Raw genomic sequence first — 19,174 nt, forward strand, 5'->3', positions numbered from 1 at the left:
AGATAGATAGATAGATAGATAGATAGATAGATAGATAGATAGATAGATAGATAGGATAGAAGCTATTCTCCAAAGCGCCTAGAAACTAATCAAGGAGAGAAGCAACCTAGAACTAAGGAGAAGAGAAGAGCAACAAAGATGATTAGGGGACTGGAGGCTAAAACATATAAGGAATGGTTGCTGGAATTGGGTATGTCTAGTTTAACGAAGAGAAGGACGAGGGGGGACATGATAGCATGTTCCAATATCTCAGGGGCTGCCCCAAAGAAGAGGCAGTCAAGCTATTCTCCAAGGCGCCTGAAGGCAGGACAAGAAGCAACGGATGGAAACTAATCAAGGAGAGAAGCAACCTAGAACTAAGGAGAAACTTCCTGACAGTTAGAACAATTAACCAGTGGAACAACCTGCCTCCAGAAGCGGTGAATGCTCCAACACTGGAAGTTTTTAAGAAGAGGCTGGACGGCCATTTGTCTGAAATGGTATAGGATTTCCTGCCTGAGCAGGAGGTTGGACCAGATGACCTCCAAGGTCCCTTCCAACTTTATTATTATTATTAGATAGATAGATAGATAGATAGATAGATAGATAGATAGATAGATAGATAGATAGATAGATAGATAGATAGATAGATAGATAGAAACTTTTATTGTCATTTTTTTACTGTGGGCACCATGGCACACATTAAAAATAAAATTTAGTTTGCTTGCTCTCAAAATGTGCACATACATAACACACATTTAAACATACTATATACAACATATGTATAGACCTACACCCTTACATATAAGCAACATATAAATATTAATCACTGTCCATCTTGAATACATAACGGAAGGAGGAAGCTTTAGAGTTTACCAGGTTAGTAGTGTATGGAACAAAACTGTGACTGGACAGCCATTTGTCTGAAATGGTATAGGGTTTCCTGCCTGAGCAGGGGGTTGGACTAGATGACCTCCAAGGTACCTTCCATCATCATCATCATCATCATCGTTGTCGTCATTGTTATTGTTATTATTATTATTGTTGTTGTTGTTGTTGTTGTTGTTATGTTTGACCGGAAGGCTGAGCAGGTTGGAGCTTGGTGGGAGACTTGAACGGGAGACCACCAGACGATTCCAGGAATGCCGGCCAGAGAAGTAAACAGCAAACCAGCCAAAACAAATAATCTGAGAGAAGGTAGTGCCAAACCACTTCTGAAAAGCATGACCAGAAAACTCCCAAGATTTTACACTTTGACTAAATAAAATGACAACGAGAGTGCTTACAATAAGGAGGTTGAGGGTTTGGTGAACTGGTGTAAGGAGAACAGCCTAGTTCAGTGTTGGCGAACCTATGGCACGGGTGCCAGAGGCGGCACTCAGAGCCCTCTCTGTGGGCACTCGCGCCGTCGCCCCAGTCCTAGGCCTTCAGCTGGGTTTTATAAAACCTTTTCGCTTTAGGCCTCTGCCGCCGTGTGCAAATAAAAAAAAAAAGGTTCAATCAGTCAATTTCAACTTCTCACGGGAAAAAAAAAGATTTGCAAAGTTGGAACTGATTGATTGAACTTTTTAGTCCCACCCAGCCTGCCGTTACCACCACAGCCACGCCCAGCCAATGGGCCACGCCCAGCCAATGGGCCACACCCACCCGGCACTCGACGATGTATAAGTGGGTTTTGGGTTGCAGTTTGGGCACTCGGTCTCTAAAAGGTTCGCCATCACTGGCCTAGTTTTAAATACCAGAAAAACCAAAGAGATCATTGTCGATTTCAGAAAAGGCAGGCACAGCCACACTCCTCTGTGTATTAATGATTCACCTGTGGAGATGTTGCCAGCATCAAATTACTGGGTGTGCAGTTAACAAGTAGGCTGGCTTGGTCGCTCAACAGCGAGACACTGGTGAAGCAGGCACAGCAGCGCCTGCATTTTCTGCGTCGCATGAGAAAAGCACATCTTCCTTCCCCTGTCCTGACCACTTTCTACAGGGGGACGATCAAGAGCATCCTGTCATACAGCATCACAGTCTGGTTTGGAAGCATCACTGCTTCAGACAAGAAGGCGGTGCAGAGAGTGGTGAGGATAGCCGAAAAGATCATTGGCAGTTCCCTCCCTCCCATCCGTTCCTTCTTGTCCTGCCTTCAGGCGCCTTGGAAAATAGCTTGACTCCCTCTTCTTTGTAGCAGTCCCTGAGATATTGGAACACTGCTATCATGTCCCCCCTTGTCCTTCTCTTCGTTAAACTAGACATACCCAATTCCAGCAACAGTTCCTTATATGCTTTAGCCTCCAGTCCCCTAATCATCTTTGTTGCTCTTCTCTGTACTCTTTCTAGAGTCTCAACTTCTTTTTTACATCGTGGTGACCAAAATTGGATGCAGTATTCCAAGTGTGGCCTTACCAAGGCATTGTAAAGTGGTATTAACACTTCACGTGATCTTGATTCTATCCCTCTGTTAATGCAGCCCAGCACTGTGTTGGCTTTTTTGGCAGCTGCAGCACACGGCTGGCTCATATTTAAGTGATTGTCCACTAGGACTTTGAGATCCCTCTCACAGTTACTACCATTGAGCAAAGTACCACCTATGCTATACCTGTACATTTGGATCATCAGTCCATGGCCAAGTGTTGAGATATCTTACAATTAGAAGTGTGGATGAAAACCTCTTAGTTATGAAAAATCTCCAAACTTGAAACAGTCCTGTTCTCAGAACAGTTTTTTCCAAGGTTGCAGACGACTGAACTTCAGTTTGGGAACTGAAATGCATCAGCCATCAAGTGGCGGAGGCACCAGACTAGAAACCAGGAGGCTGTGAGTTCTAGTCCTGCCTTAGGCATGAAACTCAGCTGGTTGACTTTGGGCCAATTACTGGAAGATTGTGAGTTCTAGTCCCGCTTTAGTCATGAAAGCCTGCTGGGAGACTTTGGGCCAGTCGTTTTTTTCTCAGCCCACCCACCTCACAGGGTTGCTGTTATGGGAGAAATAGGAGGAGGAGGAAGAGGCGTTGGATATTATTGCTGCCTTGAGTTGTTTCTAAAAATAATAACGATGGGGTGTAAATAAATAAAACAAACCTGGAAACCTTCTGCACACCCAAATTAAAATCTTTCCTCCTTCTCCTTGGACTTCCTTGTGACCTCCAGTCAAATTCTCAGAGGTGGCTTTGGCATTTGGCTGTTTTTTTGTTTTGGTAGCTGGAGATCAGTTTGTAGAATCCTGCATCTCATTTCCAGTCATGGAAATCCACCCTCCGGGTCCAAAAAAAGCACATTTCTCTGCCACTTCAGTGTTTTATGCAGCTATTGTTATTTAAATTGTGATTTGGCCTTGCTATTTAAACCAGGCCAATGTGGGAAGCCAATTTGGGAGAGAAGAAAGAACTAGAAAGAGCCAATGAACGGGGCAGGAGGGTAACAAACTAAAAGATTTAAGCTCCGTGAAAGGGAGGAGTGTCTCTGTGCAAGGAGTGAAACGAGGTAAGTCAACAGCTTTCAAAATCTGGTGCGTTTGTGTGTGAATTCAACAGAATGAAAACTTGAAAAGAGGGCAGATCAATTTCAAACTGTGACTGCCCCCCTGTGGCAGATATGAGAACTGCAGGGAACTTTGAAGAAGCTGCCATCCACAGGAAAAGCTAACAGTTGCCATGTTTTCCTCCAGTTTAAGCAGCTTCTAATGAATTTCACACCTTGTCTTGTATGTTCAGTAGACAGGTATGAGCAATCTATCAGAATGGTAGATACAGGCTGCCTTGCCTAAACTGTCAGAGCAGAGAGAAACACATGTTATTGTAGAAACAGGTTCTCCCCCCCCCCCCATGCCATCACTCTGCTAAACAACTAGTAAATTCCCACATCACTGTCTTATGCCATGGGATGTCAAATTACTAGTAGGGCTGTATTACTATCCTTCTCATCTTTCCTATTATCTATTTTCTTAGCTTCTTATGACTATAACTTTGCTGGTTTGTACCTTATGATTTATGTTGATTGCTTTTATTAGTATTCTACTATGATTTACGTCGATTGCTTATTTAGTATCCTGTAACTATCACTATCAACAACTGAGTGTTGTATCTTATGATTTATGATGATTGTATTTTATAATCATGGTTTATCATTTGTTACTTGTATGTACACTGAGAGCTTATGCACTGGAGACAAATTCCTTGTGCGTCCAATCACACTTGGCCAATAAAGAATTCTATTCTATTCTGTTCCGTTCTGTTCTGTTCTGTTGTTCTGTTTTATCTTACCCTATCCTATCCTATGTCAAGTTCACACCTACAACTTCTTAACATCGGGGGGGATAGTGAAATTAATTTTTTACACAGTATATATCCTCTATGAAGTTTTACACTTATAAGAACACCAGGAGACAGCATGTGACTGGTCTCCTCCTATTATTGGGACTCGTCAGGTGTATACAAGCAGATTTGAGGATTTGAGCCTCACAGAAAAATTTGGCTAGTTTTGAGTCTGATGAGTCCCAATATAAGGCTGGAACTAGATATTTGCTGCCATAGCAAATGTATTTATATCAGCTCTCATCCAAGTGGGCACCAACCACTCAAGCACTTGACAGTATTTATTGATCAAGCTATAATCTCATCTTTCATTCAGAAGCTCAAAGCAGCATATATGCAGCTCTTTCCTCCTGTTTTCTTGCAGAACAACAACCAAAGAAGATGGTTGGGCTGAGGGTGACTAATGCATGGTAGAGGGTGGACTCAGGTCTCCTGGCTCCTGACCCACCCCACCCCTCAACCATACTGGCTTTCATCTGGCTCCAATGCCAGCTAGGAGATCCATAAAGTTACCAAATCTTTCCTGCACCTATTGGTCATCTTGGTTGTTCAAGTTTGATGATGACCAATGTTTCTTGAAGAACTGGGTTGAGAAGAAGATAGTCTACAAAACTAATGGCTACCTTAAGAGTGATCTGAATTTGAGCAAAGCAACCACGAGTCTTGCAGTATTATAAAAAGTAATACATTCCTTCTGATATAATGCATCTGATTGCCATCAACTCAGCCAGAAATATAGGGTGAGATCCTGAGAGATCTCAGTCAGACCAATATTCAAGCAGCGGATTAAAATGAACAGCCTTCTGCAAAAATTAGGCCTCCATAAATGTGCTTTGCCTCAAGAACCCATCTGATTCCTGGTTGGATGTTCTTGCTTTGACAACATATGGAGATGCAGCCTTTTTCTTTCTTATGCTTTACTCTTAGAATTAGATGATACTGGGGGAGGAGGAGGAATGTGATGGGAGTTAGTTAGACATAACAATATTGTAACAGGGCTTTTGAAATAAGAGATGATAAGAAATGGCGGGTTGGAGGACTGGAGGGAAAGCCTGCATTTCAAACTAATTGGAGAATGTGATTTATGACAGTTAATTAGAGGAGGGAATTGTGTTTGATACTATGTGCTAAGGGGAGGGGAATCCAGATTTTGGCTTCGAATAAAGATTCTTTAAGGTAAACAATGCCTCAGAGTTCTTTGAAGAGTTTTATCTGTCGGAACCATGACATCCACATCTCCAACTGGACTAAAAAGGGCCACTGCTTGTAAAATTACGCTTTAGCGCCGTGCAAATCTCTTCCCAAAGTCCTGTGCAATGGATTGGAAACCAGTCTTTGAAAGAAGTAGCCCATTTTGCATTGGATCCATCCTAACCGTATCTGGAGTTTATCTTCCACATCTCACATGTAAGGAGCAAAGGGAGATTGAAAATAATGGTAATAAGCCAAGAACTGCCAAAGCATCACACAACTAATAGTGAAAAAATTGAAGAGGATTATTGCTATCTTTTTAGTGCCTTTCAACTGGAATCTTGGTTTTTGGCATACCTGCAAACTGTTCCTCTGTTATTGGCCAGAATTGCTCTCAGCCATAGAGCATAGAATAAAGGGACCTTGGAGATCATCTAGTCTAGTCCCCTGGCTTAAGGCAGGAGACCTTATACCAGTGATGGCGAACCTTTTAGAGACCGAGTGCCCAAACTGCAACCCAAAACCCACTTATTTATCGCCGGCTGCCAGGTAGGTGTGGCCCATTGGGTGGGCGTGGCTGTGGTGGTCATGGCAGAATGGGTGGGTGTGGCCAAGCTGGGTGTGGTCACCTCGATGTTCCTCGTGGGCAGGGACTCCTATGGGGGCCGGACAGGGTTGGGGGAGATCCAGGGGGTCTCTGGTAGGTGGGACAGTGGGCAGGATCCAGGGGGTCAATTTATTTTCCAAAGCACCAGAGGGAAGGATAAGAAACAATGGATGGAAACTAATCAAGGAGAGAGGCAACCTGGAATTAAGGGGAAACTTCCTAACAGTGAGAACAATTAACCAGTGGAACAGCTTTGCCTTCAAAAGTTGTGGGTGCTTCATCACTGGAGGTTTTTATCGTAAGAAGACTCTAGACAGCCACTTGTCTGAAATGGTATAGGGCAGACATGTCAAACACAAGGCCCGCGGGCCGGATGCGGCCCGCGAAGTGGTTTCATGTGGCCCGCGAAGCCATCCTGGAAACAGTAAGGGAACGGCCCCCACTGCCTTGGCCCTGGCCCAGGCCAGCCAGGAGCCAATATACAATTTTGTGGTGGCCATCTTGGCACTTGCCCTGGTGGACCATGCCTTGGCACTTGCCCCGGTCCCACCCCCTTCTGCCAGAGACCCTCAGATCTGTCCCACTCCTGTCCAGGCCCCCACAGGCACCCTTAACGCGAATGATGTAGAACTGGCCACGCCCACCCAGTAGGCCACACCCACTCCATCCACGTCCACTCAGTAGGATGCACCCACTCTGGCCACACACCCCGCCCCCCCAGGGCAACCGCAATGCTGATGTAGCCCTCAGTGAAATTTGAGTTTGACACCCCTGGTATAGGGTCTCCTGCTTGAGCAGGGGGCTGGACTAGAAGACCTCCAAGGTCCCTTCCAGCTCTATTCTATTCTAAAAATACAAGCCAGGTTCTGCTAAGACTTATAATTAGGTGGATGGTAGTGAAACATTTCAAGCTGGGTTTTGCTAATTCCACTTTCAGTTGAGCTTCAGACTCTGGATAAGAGACATTCAGCATTAGAACTCTTTCATTCATTCTTTGGACCCGAGTGCTGGGACAAAAATGAACATGATCAGAAACTGGCTTCCATACGAACAAGCCAGGAATTTTTTTTTATTTTCCATTAAGGTCTTGGCTAATTCAATGTAGAGGCAACGTAGACAAGTCAAAAATGTCAAAATAGTTTTTGTGTCCTTTGGGGGAACCTAGTGAGATCTTTGGATCTCAAGACATTTTAATTTATTTAGGGGACCAAATGACAAACGACGTGGAGGGTGTCGCAGGTACACAATCTAGTCAAGTCTGTAAGACTGATTAAATTTTCTTAACTCTGAACTAGCTGATCGCAGCCTAGGGATAACAAATCCTGCCGTTATTCCTTTTTGATTCGCTGTTATGCCAATCCAGAACATCAGGCTTGATGCAATCATGATTAATATGTGGGTAGGCTAATCATAGAAACACACCCAGTGTGTAGAACTAAGCCCAAAGAGAGGGGCGCTTCTAATTGTTCCTAAAATGAATTAAGCTACACAGCAGTAGCAGCTGTCATCCTAACCCAGGGGTAGGCAACCTTGGCTCTTTTATGACTTGTGGACTTCAACTCCCAGAATTCCTGAGCCAGCATGGCTCAGCTTGGAAACCTCTCCCTTTCCCCTCAGCGTGGCTGGCTCAGGAATTCTGGGAGCTGAAGTCCACAAGTCACAAAAGAGCCAAGGTTGCCTACCCCTGGACTAGGCCTAGGCCACTTTCTGACTTGTGGACTTCAATTCCCAGAATTCCTGAGCCAGCATGGCTCTGCTTGGAAACCTCTCCCTTTCCCCTCAGCACGGCTGGCTCAGGAATTCTGGGAGTTGAAATCCACGAGTCATAAAAGAGCCAAGGTTGCCTACCCGTCCTAACCAATCCTCAGAAGGCAGTTGTGAGAAAAGAAACAATGGAAGGAGGCTTTGTCCATTATCCGTTGCTCTTTTCAAGATGAACATTTAATCCAAAACAAGGGCTGCCATCTTACTGGTTCCCTTGCCCCCGTCTTTTGAATTTCTCTTGGGAAGTGCCTAATTTTGGTGCAGATATAATATGGAGAATGCTAGAACCTCTTCATCTCATGTTGTGACTCTTACTGCAAATGACAACTATTACAGAATTCCAACAGAGACCCCCCCCCCTTAAAGAATCGGAGCACCGATCCACACCTAAGGCTTTCCTTCCATTTTAATTTTGATTAAAGGTACCCCTTGTACCATCCGCCCCGAACCAGGACCCTCATGGCAGTATGCTAACAATAACAGAAATGGAAAACAAAATAAAACCTTTTGAAAAAACCAAAAGAAGAGTTTATAAAAAAATATTTCCAGAAAATATAAAATAGAAACCCATCGAAAATTAAAAAAAAGAAAATAATAATTAACATTCCCCCCAAAAAACATACTTTTTTTTTAATTCACATTTCTTTTGCAAAGAGATAGAACTGAATATATGTTTGAATGTGCATGATGTGTGTGTAAAGGAGGAGGGGGAGGGAATAATGAAAAACAGACTTTTAAGATCGAAACACTTTCGTTTTTTTGATTATTTTTTTTTGTTTATATAGCAAACAGTTATTATACAATAATAGAACCCCTGAAATTCAGATTGGAACCTGGTCTCACGTCCCCCTCCCTCCCCACCTGTAGAGTCCCAAGGGGCCGGGATGGAGATGTGCAGATCAAACATCACGGAGACGCATCGCTCCCAAAAACTGGATTTTTACATTTTTATTTCACCCCTTTTGCTTTCTTTTTCCATCCCCAGCAGTCTTTGTCTCAATTTCTAGGTGAGGAGCAATCCGAGTCTATTGAAGATTAAAGTTGTAGCTGGAGGATAAAACAATTAATTGGCGGGAGATGATGGTGGTGGTGGTGGTGGAAATATAGCTTTGGTCCACTGAGTTGGGAAGATGCCTGGGCGTGTATGTGCGTGTGTTTCTGTGGGTCTGGGAGACCTATGGAATAGCTCAGCCTTACCCAACTTGATCATCTCTAAGGGACGGTGGACCACAACTCCTACCACTTGCAGCCAGCAAACATGCTGGTTGAAAACACCGGGACGCAGACTCCCAACACATCTGAGATTCAAGGTTGATGGAGTCTTGGAATACTTTCTGAAGCTACATCTGGGGATAGGAGAGACACCGGACATGTTTCTCCATGTTCCTTTTCCATTGGGATTGAGAGACGGGCCTGCACACACTGTTGCAGGCGCCTGTCTTTGGAGTGATAATGGGTGAGGAAAACTGAGGTGAGGGCTTGGGCGATGGAAGGGCGGGCGATCACTTGTGTCCATCTCTACCCAGCACTGAGCCATGGATGCCTCTCCACACTAGTCCAGTGGGCTTCCCGCCCAACACGTGCAGTCCCTAAAGCAGCCATCTAGAGCAGGAGTGAGCAACTATGGCCCCTTTACCACCCGCGGACTTCAACTCCCAGATTTCCTGAGCCAACATGGCCGGCTCAGGAATTCTGGGAGTTGAAGTTCGTGGGTCCTAAAAGGGCCATAACTGCCCACCCCTGCTCCAGAGTAACGCAACCTTGGGATGACATTCCCACGTTTTCCCTCTCACTCGTCACCGTTTCTTTTTAAACCTGAGGTATTTTTCTTTTCTTTTCTTTTTTTTTTCAAGAGTTAAACATCCATTTAAAAAAAAAAAACAATGGTAAAAAAATAAACAAACCTCAAAAGATACGCTTGAAAAGAGCACTTCCCTTGGCCCGCTGCCATGCTCTTTTGAGAAGGAGACGCTGACGATGGGAGGGTCACCATGGCAGAACATGCCCCCCCCTCACCGCCACAAATATCTGAAGCTAGATGGCTCTTCCCTCTTAGTGTACACATCTCCTTTCACACGAAGGAGAAATGAAGAGTGGAGGCCCCAAATCAACGAGGAGGCTGGCTGCGTGGAATGAAACCGACTTTCCTTGTTTGCACCATGGAGTGTAGGAATGGGACCGGGGGGGGGCAGGACCACTAAACTGAGGGCAGGCCATACAGTACATATTTATGCTGTGCCGTAAGATCTGGAAGAGGCCCACTGACACCTTCCCTCAAATATACAATATTTCCACCCAAACGTAGCCCCAAAGCCTCCACCTCCTCAAAATTGTTTAATACTTGCTCTGTAAGATTTGTGAGTAAAGGAGAGAACTCCTAGGCAGAAGAGGGGGAAAAAAAACAAAACAACCCTCCAGAAATGGAGGTGGAGGAGGAAAAATTGATACCTTGGCCCTCTTTGGTTAATGGAGTGAGAGGGAAGGACTTTGTTGAATCAGACAAATGAATAAAAAATAAAATAAAAAAAAATAAAAAAGTAACAACGAAACCAATTTTCTTAAAATAATAAAAAAAGCACCCAACAGAACCGTAAAAAATAATAAAAAAAAAACACAACCCAACACCGAAAACCTCGCCTCCGATTCCACAAGCTATCGCTGCGTTTTTTTTTCAAGTAATGCTTTAGTAATAAATGAACGTTCAAGTATATATTAAAAGGAAAAAAAAATAGATACGTGACCAAATTGAAAAATCAGTCTTGTGCCATCCTCCCCTCCCCAACGCGCACAGGAAGGTCGTGCGTGTCTGATGCCATCTGAAAACCCAGATGAAGCACAGGGTGAGGAGGATTGGCGGGCAGGGTGAGGGAGGAAAAAGGAAAGAGAGAGAGAGAGAGAGAGGAAAGGGAAGGAAGAGAAGAGGGAGGGAGGGAGGAAGAAAAGAAGAGTTTCTGAAAAAACCGTTCAAGCCAAGAGAGGGTTAGGGTTTCTGGGCTGGACGAACAATTTGTTTGCTGCACTTCTTCCCCAGTCCAGTCCAGACGATTTCTCGCAAGACGAAAGGACAGCAAAAAAAATTAATGGGATGGTGGGAGAGACAGAGATGGGAGAGAAGGAATGAAAGAGTGAAAAAGAAATGGACAGAATTGGGCACCTTTAAGAGAGAGCGAGTCCCCCACCCGACCCCGAAGACGAACATGGCCAAAGGGACGGAGAGCAGCATTCAGCACGTGCTCCCGCCTCTGAGCAGAAGGAGCAAAAAGCGACCGACAGCAGGCCCAGCGGTCGGTCCAGGACATTCGTTTTGCACCACTTTTCTTTTCTACAGTATTTCTCTCCCCCCCCTTTCAAAGAAAACAGAGGGGGGGCGGGGGCGGGGAATCCCACATGCATACATACCCAAGCACACACACACACACACGCTTACCCGAACAGCTGGACGGGGGTTCAAGTTTGAGATTCGGAGGCAGCGCAGAGCGGCTGGAATTAAGAGAAGGCCCGGCCGACTCCTGCTCAACAATAGTTGGCACTGTGGGCAAGGAACACAGGCAGCCCCCTGTTCCCCCTGTCCCCAAAGTGGTTATTAAAGCTTATGGTCCAAAAAAAAAAAAGAATAAAAACCGAGGAAAGGGGGAAGATCGGAGGGGGAAGCTGCAAGGACTTTCCTGTCCAGAGTTGAAAAGGAGGAATTCGAAGAGAGGAGAAACAGGAAGGAAGGAAGGAAGGAAGGAAGGAAGGAAGGAAGGAAGGAAGGAAGGAAGGAAGGAAGGAAGGAAGGAAGGAATCCTCTAGGGAGAAGAGCCTCGGGTTGAAAAGAGCTGCACGATCTGACCAGCCTGCCAAGATGGGATGAAAACAGCCTGGGAGGGAATTTCCTCCGGGAACGGCCCAGGGATCTGACAGAATACTGTAGACTTGTGTTTTTCAGCCTAGGCAACTTTTAAGGTCTGTGGACTTCAATTCCCAGAATTCATGCTGGCTGGGGAATTCTGGGAGTTGAAGTCCACGCATCTTAATGGTTAAGAAACAATGTGCTAGGCAGACGCGTTTCCCCAAGAGCTGAGGGGGATTGGAGGGAGGGGAGAGGGGACTTTTAAGGTCTTTCCTCCCCAAAGGATCCCAACACACAACAAGTGAGACAGGAGGTTTAGTGTCTTCCTTTCACGTATGCTAGTGTACTCCTTTCTTTCGGACAAAAGTATCCCTCTGCTCCACGAACAAAACTCTTGTTTCCCCACCTGCAGTCCACACACTGGCTAAAAGCAGCGGAGACGCACACTGACATATGGGTGGGGTGAAAGTAACCTGGCTAAGGAGGAGAGGCCTAAAGCCTGGAGAGGGACTCCGTCCATATGTGTGGCTTGCAAGAGCATGCATATGCAGGTTTAATGCATAAACAAGACAGCAGCAGGTACGCTGTGCGTACGGAACACAGCGCATGTGTTTCACGGTGTGGGCATCCAGTGAGGCACCGGGGCCAACATCTGGTGGGGCTGCATCCACAGGAGGCCTCAGCTGCACGCTGGAATTGGCAGCTGGAGAAGAAAATCTAAAGGGAAGGATGCCTGTAGAGATGTTTTCTGGCCTCCTACTGATGGGCGAGGAGAGAATTTGGGGTACAAAGGGCCCCGATGCAGGAAGCAGATCAGATGGGTATGCCAGCTCCAGAGAACATCCACTGCTGTGGGAAAGAGACAGCGGGAGAGGCAGGAGAGAGCCCCAACAGGTACAGCGTGGGAAAAGACAGGGCAAAGGAATCTGGAAATCAGCTGCCTGGTTCTTGCTTGGCCCCCTTGGGAAAACAAAAAACAAAAACCACACCGCAGATGCACAACTGGGGAGGGAGTGCCGGGGAAGGGAACTGGGCGGGCAGGCTGACAAGCACGCACATGCACGCACGCGCACGCACGCACCCTTTAAAAATCAACAAGGCAGCATGTGGGAGGGGAGGGAGGACCGATGAGGTTGGAGTGCACATTTGCATTGGGTGAGGAACGGGGCAGGAAAAAACGTAATATATCCGACCCCATCGAAGAAGCTGCCTTCCTCCCGAGCCAGCATTTCAAGGCTGAACGTCAACTCCCCCCACCGCTTCCCCCCCCCACTGCCCGCTGCCCCGAGATAGCGGGGTGTACCAACGGTGGCACGGAGGGACATTTGGAGGTGGAGGTGGGGAGAAGGGGACGGCGCAGTGCATGGTGGGAGGAATACGCATTTCCCCAGCATTGTAAAGCGACAAGGCTACCTCGGACCCCACTTACTCCGCGGCTGTCCAAGAACAAGTGGATGGAGCAAAAGGCCACCCGGCCCTCTGTAGGGCAGGCCTGGGGAAGGGGGCACGACACCCCCCCTCTCCCGCACCCTCTTTGCTGCACAAGTAAGGGGGTGGAGATGCCACTCTGGTTCAGTGCATGGCTTTAAGTAAAAAGGTTCTCTCAGAGTCCGTGTCCGACGGTCGGATTGGTGAAGCTGAGTCTGTCTGCGCCTCCACCCCAGGGCGAGTATTAGCTGTCCTTCAGCAGCAATTTCTCCTCAGGGCAATGAAAAGGAGGTGAGGATGCGGGGGCAGGGGGCACGGCACCACTGTTGGAGACCGAGTCCTCGGCAAATCGAGCACAGGCCTCCGTCGTGATGTGGTGACAGGAGCGCAGGTCGATACGGGAGAGGCGTGGACAACGGCGGAAAAGGGGCAGACACTGATCCGTCAGCCGGTTACATCCTACGAGGGAAGAAAGAAGAGACAGCAATAACGCTTGGACTTACATACCACCCTGCGGTGCTTTACGCCACTCTCCTGATGATTTACAACGGTCCTCATTTTACCCACCTCGGAAGAATGGAAGGCTGAGTCAACCTTGAGCCTGTCAGGATCGAACTCCAACTTGTGGGCAGAGTTTGCCTGCAATGCTCCATTCTAACCACTGCACCACCAAGGCTCCTCCAGAATAGGAGACCATGAAATGCCACTGTTTGGGATCCTGTTCTGAGATTGTGAGATAGCCCTGGTTTGTTCAGATCCTGCTGTGGGGAGATGGGGACTGGCTTGGGAGACTGGGCAGGAATTGGGGCTGTTTTTACAGGGGGAAAGACAATTCACCCCAACAAATTAGCAACAGGCACGTTCTTAGGAATGTAGATAATGGGTGTCACGGGGGGTGGACAATGACATGTCCACTACAGGTAATCACCAACCCACGACCAAATTATGGTTGTAATTCATGGTGGTTGTTAAAGCAGATTTGTTCAACCACCATGTGATTTGCTTAATGAATGCCATAAAAATTACCATAAAATTGGGTCGGGCTTGACTTACCAGCGCAACATGCTGGAGTGGAAGCTCCAGTCCCAATCGGGATTCCTAAATCAAGGACTACCAATATTGTCCAAAGTCCCTATCTGGCAATGGGACCTGGACAAGGGGAGGCAGGAGGAAAATAAAGTTGCAAGGATGCCACGGAAGAAAAAAGACTGAGAAACACTAGGAGGACAGACGTTCAACTCCCTAACCGCTACACCGCACTGTCCTTCTCTCTCAGGAGGCCGCATCGTTTTGGTGCCCAATCCAGCCGGAAAGGTAGAATCGCCGGTAGAGAGTTAACTCACCGGTGAGGTTGAGTTCAGCGAGGGTCTCTCGGAGTGGAGAATTAGCAGCGGTCAGCAGGTTAACAGACTGGTCACCTACATGGTTGCAGTGGCTCAGGTCCAGTTTGGCAAGCTGAGGGGTGTGCCGGATTACCAAGCGCAGAGACGCATCTGTGATGTCCAGACCGGAGAGCCGTAATTCAGAGACGTTCTGCAGCCGGCCCCGGCTGTCTGTCTGGCCTGGCAGGGCGGGAAAAGAGAAGGGCCTGAGCCTCGTGGGACAAGCCAGGACCTCTGCCCTAAATGGCAGATGCACAACTTTGACAGGGTATTTAACAGGCGTGTCCAAAACAAGACACGTTTGTTTCACCGGAGTGACTTGGACCGTGGAGGCGGTCAGGTTTTCTTTCCTGAAATGAAGATGCCACCTGGCTCTCCCCACCGGGCGTAATCGGGTGCAGAGAGCTTCTTGACAGAGTGGATCTGGGATGTTCCTCGGTGCCCGTGAAGATCTGCAGTGCTCCCGACAGGCCTCCAGGCGAAGGGTCTCCAGGGCACGATGCGTTTGCTGAGACTTCCCAGCCTGGAAGCACTCGACTCTCAGTGCAGGGAAGGACCCTCTAAGCCAGGGGTCCTCAACCCTCGGTCCGTGGACTGGCACCGGTCTGCAGCATGCCAGAAACCGGGCCGCCCAAGCAAGTGAAGCCCCATCTGTGGGATGCAGGGAGCATGCAAAACCACTCTCCCTCCGGTCCACGGAAAAACCTCTCTCCACGGAACGGGTCCCCGGTGCCCAAAAGGTTGGGGGCGGCTGCTCTGAGCCTTCTCCCACACCTTTCAGCCCTTGCTCACCTCTTCCCTACAAGGAAGGTCATGAAAGGAGATTTTCTGCCCTGCTGCCTCTCCCAGCCAGGGTGCAGGGTGAGTGACATCCCCTATAGGCTGAGGGACCTTCAGGCGAACCACCTCTACCACTTGCAGTTTTAGCAGCCCAACCTTGACGGCTCCTTAGGGCAGTGGTGGCGAACCTATGGCACTCAGAGACCTCTCTGTTGGCACACGCGCCATCGCCGCTAGCAGCAGGTCCATCCGGCCACCACTGCCGCTCGGAGCAGGAGCCCCGCCCAGCACAAAAGAGGCGAAGCAGCCGACTAGCAAGCTCGAGTAGAGGTGGTAGAGCAGAGGTCACCAACCACTGTCGATTGGTGGACTGGAAGAAAAGGGAGGGGGAAGCATTTTACATGTGTGCACGGGGCCGCGAACATGCACGTGCTGCAAATGGGGCGGGATAGTGCCTGCGTGATACTCACTAGCCGTGCCCTGTTCTTGCATGGTGCAGCGCCTTGTATCTGCACCCCGCGGCACGGCCGTTTTTGCGCCTTGCAGCACGGTGGCCCATTTTTGCGCCCCCGTTTTTTGCGTGCCAGAGGCAGCACTCAGAGGTGCCCCTCTGCCCCCCCCGAGGGCATCATAATGCTGATGCAGCCCTGGCAGTTTGCGATAAATAAGTGGGTTTTGGGTTGCGGTTTGGGCACTAGGTCTATAAAAGGTTCGCCATCACTGCCTTAGGGCATGGAACGGACTCTGGGCTTGGTGCCTCAAGCAAGCATGCAGCAGCATCTGCGGCTGTTCAGGTCTGGGACACCTCAGTTCACATATCAAGAATCCCAAATGGGCTAGTCGGGCCTGCAGTACACCCAAAGGCCCCTGCCATGAGCTGAAAGATTTCTGAGGCACAATAGCTGGGGTGGAGATAGCAGGCAATCCTATGCTAGAAGTGATAAGTGCCAAGCCTTAGTGTGCAGAGAAGTCTCTTAGACTGGGCACTATTGCTATGTGACTTGGGCTTAGCAGCTCTGACACGCAGAGCAGAAAGGCCCAGCAACTGCACCAGAGCCCCACAGTGTAGTAGATCAGAAGGTTTGTAGGAGAATCGCAATAAGTTTTGTTTAAAGGAGAAACATCATGGCGGCGAGATCTGTACATCTGTGGGCTTTCCATCCCTAGAGCTATTTAAGAAGAGGCAGGACAAGACACTTGCCATGATTGGTTTAACTGGTTCACCTGCATGTCATAGAGCAGGGGTCTCCAACCTTGGTAACTTTAAGACTTGTGGACTTCAACTCCCAGAATTCCTCAGCCAGCTTGGCTGGGCTGAGGAATTCTGGAAGTTGAAGTCCACAAGTCTTAAAGTTGCCAAGGTTGGGGACCTCTGTCATAGAGGACTTCACTAGATGATCTCAGTCATTCCTTCTGATTATACAATACTTTGTAAGGAGATGACCGAGGGAAGGGTCAAACGCACCATCAGTCATGAGTCCCTACGCGCCCACAAGAGATCTAAGCCCGGCCCATTGTGAATTCCTCATTTACCACCAAATTGCTTTAACCGTTAGTAGTTCAGATTCTTCTAGAGAGCTTAAACTTGTAATAAATCTTTACGCCCATTTGAACTGCCTGGATCGCCTGATTTCCTTGGTGCTTAACCACACCCAACAGAGTAACACAAAGGCCCACATTACACTCTGAATCATAACCTGCCCCCTGTGGGCTGCGTTGTGCGACAGGAGAGGTTAAAATGGGAATGGCTGGTTTGCAACTCAGTGCCCTGTTTGAATACAGCCCAGGTTGGCCAACTCAGAGCAGGCACCGACCATTTTTCCAGAGGCTCATTATTTCGCCTGCCTGCGTTAACGGCTTTTAAAGATCGGCGAAGCCTTGAGAGATTTCATGTGGCAATGTCAACATCCCACAAGATTTCAGCCGTTCTTAACATCTAGGTGTGTTATGGCACTCCTTTGCTGTGGGGAAAGGAAAAGGAAAGGGTGCCGGAGTGGACGTACGGAGCGCCCTGCAGGTTTTCCCACTTCCTTGGGAATGGGAAGAAAAGATGGTTAAAACCGGCCCAGATCTCTGCCCTAGAGATCTTTGCCTCCAAGTAGAGGTAGCTTTACCAGGCTTGGCATCTGTGGCAGGCAAGAGCAGTTCGCGGAGGTGAGAGTCCTTGACATCTTCAATCCAGCGCAAATCTAGGAGCTGTAGGGAGGGGAAGTTGGCTGTGCTGAGGGCCGACACAGAGCACCAAGAGCAGCCTGTTAGGATGAGCTCCTTAAGGCCTGTTTGGGAGAAGAGAACGTTAAGCGGAGGAAAATAAACTTCACACACAAGCTGTTCCTCTCTGCTTCTAAAGAGGTCCACAACTCCTTCCTCTGTATTCCCACCGTGATCTCGCCCTTCTACCCCAAAGCTTTGACTTCTGCCTCCCAGGTCACATCTGTTTCCTTCCTTCGCTTTCTTGCGTGCCGGTCCTTTTCTTTTCCGCAAAAAGCAAGATGGCTGCCCCGCGTTGGCTCATGTCCTCAAATGCCAACCCTTCCCACAACTGAGCTGGGTGACCTGTGTCAAGACCAAGTTCTCGGCCACGTGCCACATCCCTGCCTCCGCTTGAGGATGCAAGTGTTTGTGTGTGGGGAAATAGATTCAGAGCTATGCCTTATAAAACCTTCCCTGCCCACATAGAAATCATAAGATTGTTGATTGTGGTTAATCGGTGCACGTCTTTTCGTCGTCGTGACAGAAACTAGTGGTGGTGGTGGACAGCAAACTTAATCCCGTGGGCCCCCGTAGCGACGTCACCTTTAATCGGACCGCGTCCAGGAGACGAAGAACTTAAACAAAGTTTAATTCTTAAAGGACACGGGTCTTTAAGACCGATAGACAGGGAACAGGAAACGAATCTGGGCAGGTGGCGAACCTATGGCACGCGTGCCACTGGTGGCACGCAGAGCCCTCTCTGTGGGCACACACGCACGCTGTCGCCCCAGCCCCGCCACCCCTCGTGGCCCCCTCACCAGCAGCCCCCACAGGAGGAGAGTCGCCCCGGGTGTAGCCTGTGCGGAGTAGTGCAGCCAAGGACATGGCAGCCAGACAGCGGGGGCAAGACTCCACCCTCGTGTCCCATTTATTTATTTATTTATTTATTGCTTACATTTATATCCCGCCCTTCTCCCTGCGGACTCAGGGCGGCTAACAACCAGATAAAAATACAAAATACCAAACTACAGATTAAAACATGATTAAAAGACGAATATTAATAATTGGTCTAAGTAATTTAAAATTATTTTAAAACCCCCACTAAAAATTTCCCCTAGGCCAGTCCTGCAAGCTGGAATAACCATGTCTTAAGGGCGTGGCGGAAGGAAGGGAGATCAGGGATCACCCTGATCTCTGGGGGTAGTTCATTCCAGAGGGTGGGAGCTCCCACAGAGAAGGCCCTCCCCCTTGGGGTCACCAGCCGGCACTGTCTGGCCGACGGCACCCTGAGGAGACCCACTCTGTGGGAGCGTACAGGCCGATGGGAGATAATCTGCGGCAGGAGGCGGTCTCGAAGATATCCAGGTCCGATGCCATGGAGCGCTTTAAAGATGATGGTCAACACCTTGAAGCGCACCCGGAAGGCCACCGGCAGCCAATGCAGCTCGCGCAGCAGCGGTGTTACATGGGAGCGACGAGTCCCTCCCAACACCGCCTGCGCGGCCGCATTTTGGATTAGCTGGAGCCTCCGGGTGCTCCTCAAGGGGAGCCCCATGTAGAGAGCATTGCAGTAGTCCAGGCGGGAGGTGACAAGGGCATGAGTGACTGTGCGCAAGGCGTCCCGGTCCAGAAAAGGTCGCAACTGGTGGATCAGGCGTACCTGATAGAACGCCCCCCTGGTCACGGCCGCCAACTGGTCTTCCAGTGTCAGCCGT

General features: G+C 48.5%; 1 protein-coding gene across 1 annotated transcript in view; it reads right to left on the reverse strand.

Annotated features, from left to right (window-relative positions):
- Positions 1-13,348: 13,348 nt before the first annotated feature.
- Positions 13,349-19,174, reverse strand: part of FBXL19 (F-box and leucine rich repeat protein 19) — a 29,022-nt gene continuing 23,196 nt past the window's right edge. Inside the window, exons 9-11 of the mRNA XM_015819101.1 lie at positions 17,381-17,542; positions 14,448-14,666; positions 13,349-13,563 (exon numbers count right to left, since the gene is read on the reverse strand). Of these exons, the coding sequence (XP_015674587.1) occupies positions 13,349-13,563; positions 14,448-14,666; positions 17,381-17,542 (596 nt within the window). The remainder of the gene's footprint in view (positions 13,564-14,447; positions 14,667-17,380; positions 17,543-19,174) is intronic.

This window comes from Protobothrops mucrosquamatus, unplaced genomic scaffold (genome assembly GCF_001527695.2).
Source record: "Protobothrops mucrosquamatus isolate PMUCROS unplaced genomic scaffold, P.Mucros_1.0 scaffold859, whole genome shotgun sequence".
In the NCBI taxonomy this organism is placed as follows: domain Eukaryota; kingdom Metazoa; phylum Chordata; class Lepidosauria; order Squamata; family Viperidae; genus Protobothrops; species Protobothrops mucrosquamatus.